The 7790-nt window shown below is 39.1% G+C and overlaps 1 protein-coding gene across 1 annotated transcript in view; it reads left to right on the top strand.

Annotated features, from left to right (window-relative positions):
- Nucleotides 1–2874: 2874 nt before the first annotated feature.
- LOC103775236 (Down syndrome cell adhesion molecule-like) overlaps nt 2875–7790 on the top strand; it is a 32059-nt gene continuing 27143 nt past the window's right edge. Inside the window, exons 1-3 of the mRNA XM_008942681.1 lie at nt 2875–2909; nt 4229–4344; nt 7104–7253. Of these exons, the coding sequence (XP_008940929.1) occupies nt 2875–2909; nt 4229–4344; nt 7104–7253 (301 nt within the window). The remainder of the gene's footprint in view (nt 2910–4228; nt 4345–7103; nt 7254–7790) is intronic.

Genomic DNA, 7790 nt, shown 5'->3' with positions numbered 1-7790 from the left:
TCTCATATTTCCTGAGTTTGCTCAGGATGATATTATGGGGGATTGTGTCAAGTGCCTTGCTAAGGTCAAGGTAGACTACATCAGTGGTCTCCTTGCATCCACCCATTCAGTCACCACATCATAGAATGCTATCAGATTGGTCAAGCATGATTTCCCCTTGGTAAATCCATGCTGACTAGTCCTGAGAACCTTCTTCTCTGAACTTTCTAATTTTGAACAGAAGTTGAGAAATCTTCTCTTCCTTGACATTCCTCTGTCAGACTGATTACTTACATGATTTAGCTTCCATATGTTTCTACAACAACCAGCTTAGACATTAGGAAACTGTGAGGTGGCCTGATGCTCTGCCAAGAACTCAGAATGACTTTGGGTTTACAGAGCACCATATATAACATCTTTGCATAACGAGCTGGCTAGGTTTAACCCTGTCCTGTTCATACAAATATTTTCAGTATTGTTTTATTAAAGAACCAGAGAGATTATTTGAAAGTGGGTATTTAACTATGTACTTTCTTTCAAAATACCTTATACATTTTATTTCTTCTGGAAAAAGGCCCATTTATCCACAGACTGCATAAAAGCTGTACTCAGATCCAAAGGCCCATGTACCCAAGTGCCTGTTTTTCATAGTGGCCAAAACCAGACACCTTGGTGGAGTAAAAGACTACAGCAAATGCATAGTGACTTGTTCGCCAGACAAGCTCCCAGTCACTAACACTTTGGAGCTCAGAGATTCATTGAACCAAAGGGAACGAAATGTGTATTATAAGCAGATCCTCACAAGGTTTGACAAACATGTGCTACAGTTATGTTGGGCAATTTTATATCTGTAAGTTAAGGAAAATATAGGTATATACGTTTCCTCCCCTTAAAAAAATAATCTTTTGACTCCTCAGCCACCAGACTGTTTGATGCCTGAATTTTTTTAAGTCAGAAAATACCTGGGCACCAAACTTCAAAACTGCAATCCTAAAAATCTCTGTCTCATTGCCAGTTCCAGAGGCATTAATTACTGTTGGCAGTTTAGGTTTTTAGAACCTGAAAGTTGAGCTATTGTGATCTGCAGAACTCAAAATTCCTTGAGCCAGAAAGAGATAGCATGTTAATCAACAGCAACCCACTTGCTATCTCCAATTGTCTGTTCTCTATTTAGACACTCCATGTCACCATGCTGCTGCATACAGGAGAATTAATTAGACCAGTAAGGAGGAGGAGAGATCACACAAAACCAAGCATAAATCTCTAGCACAGTAGGGAATTTTTCTAAATATAGAGAGGCCTAGGTTCCAGTTTTAGCTTGAGGGATTTTCCACATGTTTTGCATAAAGCTATCCCTGGAGCCAAGGATGGAATTCAGAATTCTATCTTGTCAGGTGAGCAATATAGCTGCAGACCTGGGGAACTGTCCTCCTTCTCCCTGTGGTGCAAACAACGCTTTCTGTGAGGTTGAGTACTTAGCAATAGTAGGAATATAGAGTGTTCAGACTTCAGAAAATCTTCTAGCTCTCACTGAGATTTTGGGGTCTGCATTCTCTGAGGAAGATGTCTGATTTGATCTGAACAGGATGGATCTATGGGTCAAAGCCAACTGTATGAGGTTCAACAAGGTCAAGTACCAGCTCCTGCACTTGGGCCAAAACAACCCCAGGCAATGCTACAGGCTTGTGGGAGAGTGGCTGGAAAGCTGCCTGGAAGAAAAGGGCCTGAAGTTGTTGCTTGACAGCCAGCTGAGTACGAGTCAACAGCGTGTCCTGGTGACCAAAAAGGCCAAGAGCCTGGCTAGTATCAGAAACAGTGTGGCCAGCAAGACTAGGGGAGTGATCATTCCCCTGTACTTGCCACTGGTGAGGCCTCACCTTGAATACTGTGTCCAGGTTTGGGCCCCTCACTACAAGAAACACATTGAGGTGCTGGAGCTTGTCCAAATGTGCAAACTACTAAGCTGGTGAAGGGTCTAGGCTGCAAGTCTTATAAAAAGTGGTTGAGGGACCTAGGGCTGTTTAGCCTGGAGAAAAGGAGGCTCAGGGGAGACCTTATGAGCCTCTACAGCTACCTGAAAGGAGACTGTAGCAAGGGTGAGGGTCAGTCTCTTCTCCCAAGTAACAGGACAAGAGGAAATGGCCTTGGATGGCACTAGGGAAGGTTTAGATTGGAGATTAGGAAGAATTTCTCTACTAAAAGGGTTGTCAAGTATTGGAACAGGCAGCCAAGTGAAGTGGTTGAGCCACCATCCCTGGAAGTATTTATGTCCCTGGTGAGTGGAGGAGGCATACAATGATGCAATTATTAGGCTCAATTATGTATGGCACAGATTCTGTATGTACCTGATTGCATATATCCTATAACCATTGGATTACTGATTAGTGACTGAAATTGGATCTCAAATTCAGTTTCCTACTTGATCACATTTGCTTTACAATCTTGGACAAGTTCAAAGTGGTCTGACTCTTCAAGGGCACATATTCAAGCATATTTGGTGTGTGGATGATATGTTAGTCTATGATTCTCTTAATATTTCAGCAGCTTGAGTGGAAACCAATAGGAGAGCAGCATCTAATACATGCAGAGACTTTGCAGAGACTTCAAGAACATCAGTGTGGAATTTATCTGCATTTTAGGATCCTAAATGTCTTAGAAAATTTATATGTTTAATAAGGCACTGTGTCTACTATTCGCCACTGATCATATATGGGGAAAAGTCTGGCAGCCCTTGGGTAGCTCTCCTGATATTTTGCTTCCAAAATGATTAAATGAGGCACCAGTTGTACGCTGTCTGAGTGCATTTCAGCTATCCATCTGTACATGATGGCAACAGTCCACCTAACCACACAGGTAAAGACAGATATTAAAGTCTGAGATGTGTAGATAGTGCTAATGTCGGGGACCACAAAAGCAGGGCAAGTCAGAAGGTGAGAATCCGACAGAAATGTGTGCCTGTGTGCCTTGCAGATCTCACCCTTGGATTTTAAGCAGAATCACTGACCACATGGCAAGGAAATTTCTCTTAAAAAGGACTGTAGGAGAACTTCCAAGCCTGCAATAGTTAGGTCTTGCTCACATGGAGCCACAGCAGGAAGTTAAGGCAAATTGTCTAGAGATGTGAGCTCATCACACATGCATTAAAATCCTATGTAGAGGGAAGAAGTGAGCTTATCATCAAGCAGCTTAATAGTCCTCTGCTGACTCCATTAGCAACAATATTTCGTTTTCAAAAGAGACTTAAACCAAGTGACATACAGCTATTTTACACTAGAAAATGAGCCTCCACTTGGATTTTAAAGCTCTTTGAAGTGTGAGTGTTTGGATCACACCACTGGCTGATTTGTCTTAACTTTCCTCAGCCTCCCTGCACAGAGAAGTATTTGCAAATAAAGTCCCTGTTTTTTCAGTGCAATCTGAAGTTTTCTTGGTGCAATCTCAGTATTAGAAACTATTGTACCACTCAGTTTTACTACCCGTTTTCATTTGCTTTCAGTAGACAGCTCATTTAAGAAGTCATTTTCTGGTCCACAAACTTCAAAATGAAATTGTTTCAATTTACATGATGATAGAACAATTGGTTTATGTTTTTTTCAGAATATTGCATCAATCAATTAGAAATAATCCATGAATGTAAACAGGATTTGCAGTTTTCATCTTGGAACATCAATGGGACTAAAACCTTTATTTATTTCATGCAATTTATTAATGGAATCCCCATGCTATTAATTTGTTTTTTTCCTTTATCAGTTCTAGCGATATTTGGAATTTATCTAATGAAAAATAATGAAAAGTTAAAAAAGTAATTAGAAATTACTCAATCGTTTTCATACCAATCTGTTTGATCAGCTCTGTGTTTCTTTACTCATATTCATGAGGAGTGAAAGAAAAGTTCCATCTTGTAAAGTGTTTTTACTAATTTCATTATCTGATAACACTTGAAGCACAGCAACCTATATGAAGTTTTCACGATATTCCTACTAAAAAAGAATAGACTAAATCCTTCAATACTATGCATTGATTCAACTGCTCATCATGTGCAATAAATTAATGTCATGCACTTGTTCTCAAGATAGAAAAATAAGATGTATGGGTATTTATGCTGATTATGGTTATGTTGGGGTTTGGGTTGTTTTAGGTTGGTTTGCTTGTTTGTTTGTTTTAACTGTACAGGTTTAAATTAGGAAGCTTACAAATATCTTTTCATTTAGGCTAAATGTTAATGTGTTCACTTTGCTTTTGTTTTTAGCAAGAACACCAGGACATCAGATACGCTTAATAAGCAGCAGCAAACACTGAGGATGCACATAGACATTCCCAGAGCACAGCTTCTGATTGAGGAGAGGGACACAATGGAGACCATTGGTAAACTTTTGCTGGGCTTGTTTCCACTGGTTAATGCAACAGGCACTTTAGGTGGACTTCGTTTACCCCACACTTTTTCCCCACTGCACACATCAAGAAAAAAAAAAAGAGCAACAAAGTAATTTGACGTGTTTGAAAACTGAACTGATTTTTTTTTTCTCCCCTTTGAATAATTTTCTACTTTAAGTGATCTCAGTACAGTATTTAAAATAATGCAGAACATTAAGAAAATGAATCTGGCAGAAAGAGACACTTGAAGAACATGTAAATGAAGACTGGCAGCTTTATGATTTTCATTTTGATTTCTCTTTTGGCTTTGACTAGACAGTTGCATTGCTGGCATTACTCATAAGGAATATGAAATTCTGAAACTATAATATCAGTATTTAAAGATTTGCAGCAGCCAAATTCTAAAACTTACATGTTGCACATTGTATCCACCTGTTCGCAGCAAATGGTATTTCAATATTTTGATCAGTTTTCAACTTTTGTGTATCTATGCAAAATTAAAATCTGAACTGTTTCACACAGCAGAGAACAAGATTATTCATGTGGCTGGCACACAGCTGAACTGTCATGAGAAATAGAATTGTTTGGTGTTGGGGTTTGTTTTCCAAATATTTTAAACACAAGATGTCAGAAATCTCAACAGCATAAAAATACAGCCTAATCTTTTGACTATATGGGAACACGCTGTGACAAGACCCTCCGGAATGACTGATCTTGTTAGACTTCTGACTTCTTTGGATCAAACTTTGTGTAGAAGACACCCGTGATGGCTGAGAATGTAACAGCACTCCAGGGGCAGTGTGCCTTCTCAGGCTGGGAGCACCATGTCTGCATTTCCTGTGCATGCCTGCACTGAGTAGGGACAAGCTGCCTTATCCCCACACCCTGTCACATTTGCTGTCGACCTGGCATGGGGGGTAGCCTCAGGCTACGTTTCAATTTGTGCTGCAGATTTGAAAACAAGACCTTCACATGAAATACAGACTTTTTTTTAAAATCCTGATTTGAGTTTCCAAAAGTTTGCCTCTGTGATGCATTTTTTTTGTGCCAGGCTTCATCCTGAAGACAGTTTTTACTCTTGAGTTACAGCTGCTGAGCAGTAGGAGGTTATAATGGAAGTACTATTAGTGCCTTAACTGTAGCAATGTGATCAGTACTTTGGTAATAGTCAGCTATCCACACAGCACTCAGAATAAGCCAGCGCTTTGGAAGTCTTTGACATAGTTTACTGCCAAGAGGCTTTATTTCCAACCTGAATAAGAGCTCATCTTTTGCCAGAGACAGAGTACTTTGATTCCATAATACTTATTCTATTTATGGCCTTCTTTGGGTAAAAAATGCTACTTAGGTTATTGTGCAGAACTGTTCTCCTTAATGGGGTCTTGTCAAGTTAAAAAAAAAAAAAAGGAAAAAATCCCAACAAAACAGTAATGCTTGGAAGAAGCGGATTAACCTCTGCTGACTAGTAAATGCACAGAAGCCAAACTGCTGCCAGTCTCTGCAAATATATTACAAAGCTATACAGCACAGTCTACCAGGAACTCCTTGTGGCTTTTATTGTTCCTATGGATAAAAAGATTGTAACAAATGCAAAAGAAAGTCCGATAGCAGGCAAATAGTTGTTCTGCAAGCACAAAGTCAGTGGAAGATTTAGTGATGTTAAAACTTCCATGACCAAGTGGACCAGATTGCTCTTTGGAACAAAAGCAATAAAATACAGAGATCACAACTGAGAGAAAGAAAGAAAGAAAAAAAAAAAAAAAAAATTCAGTATGGCACTAGCTTTCTGCAGGTTTGTGCAGAAATTTGATGAATATATCCTATCCCATAGGGAAGCAACAGGCAACAGAAGCATACAGTAGTAAAGGTCATCAGTCTCCTTCTTCTTCCATTCCTTCCCAAGTTCAGGCTTCATCTTGCACCTTTCTTTGGGTCTAGAGGAAAGCCCACAGTCAGCTGAACTATGTTGAGAGAAACTTACACAATTCATATAAAGCTCCCCAAAGCTGCTTTTTCAGACCTACAGTAGTGAGGTCTGTTGTAGAGAGAGCAGGTAGGACTTAGCCCTGAGCTTCCTGAACAACAAAACACTGGACTTAAGGATGCTTAGCAGCCCTGCAATTATATTTCCATTGTCTTCACTACAGTACTCAGGTGCTTACAAGCAGCTCCCCAGGAATGGTCTTGGGTCGTAACCATCACCTCTGCAATATTCTGTCTCTGGAAAGAAAACTGACTGGTAGAGTGTTAGTTAGCCACATTACCTAACAACCCTCTTTTGGGAAGATATGGGCAATTTCACCAAGGACATTACTAATTGTGTTAATAAAAAGAAATAAATTTAATATGTTGTTGAAAAGCTCAGCTGAGCTCTTTGAGAATGAAGAGGAAGAGGCCAGTATTCAAAAGATGGGAAAGAAGGAATTAGAGCCAAATTACACACAAACTAGCTTTCTGTAAGCATGCTTAATAGTCTGTCTCAGCTGCATATCTCTAAGGTGAAATCACAAACATGGACATGAAAATTACACTTATTCTCCAATCTTGTATGACCTTTCGGTTTGAATCCACAGGCACCCAAGCTGTAATACACAGCTTCAGTCCTGCAGAGGAGAGGGAGCTGCCACTGTCTGTGGTGGTGCCCAGCTTAAAATGTCTGAGGAGCTGCTGTAAACCTCTTACAAAGGCAAACCTAAATTTTGTTAATCATTATATGATGGTTTGTTTGTTTTTTTTTTTTTTACTTATAGATGACAGATCAACGGTACTCCTCACTGATGCTGACTTTGGAGAGACATCTAAGCAGAAGTCACTGACTGTCACCCACACAGTACATTACCAGTCTGTGTCACAAGCTACAGGACCACTGGTAGATGTTTCTGATGCCCGTCCAGGAACAAGTAAGCACATAAGAGAATATGTTATGTAGAGAGTAGAAAGCTGTAAGAAAATTAATGCTGTGATCTGGCATTTGCATCCTCATGGGGCTTCTTCTTCTGTCTGAAAGTTGAAAGAAAGATATTTAGGTCAGCGGAGAATATTTCTTATATAATTGCATTTAGTGATTCAATATGGTAAAAACTGGGTATGCTTCTGAAATGTAGGTATAATTTGAAATAATTCATACTTGACTCTTGTTAAAGCAAATGCATGCTAGGTTTTAATTTCTAGAATTTATTGTCTAAATTTACTCAATGGCTTTTAGTGTCTAATATGTTTTTTTTCTTGGTGATCAATCTTTATTGTATTTCAATATATATCTTCCCTCCTTACCTCTCCATCAGGCAAAAAATACATTTCTCATTATTGCTTTTCTGAACAAGTTGTATTTCCACTTTCAGTTACTAGATTTTTTTCCGGATATATTCATGTGGAGTTATTCCTAAAATAGTATCATGAATTAATATATTGTTGCAATCCAGTCTTCTTATTTATCT

The sequence above is a fragment of the Merops nubicus genome, unplaced genomic scaffold (assembly GCF_000691845.1).
Source record: "Merops nubicus isolate BGI_N331 unplaced genomic scaffold, ASM69184v1 scaffold22646, whole genome shotgun sequence".
Classification (NCBI taxonomy): domain Eukaryota; kingdom Metazoa; phylum Chordata; class Aves; order Coraciiformes; family Meropidae; genus Merops; species Merops nubicus.
This window is presented reverse-complemented; position numbering and strand designations above follow the sequence as displayed.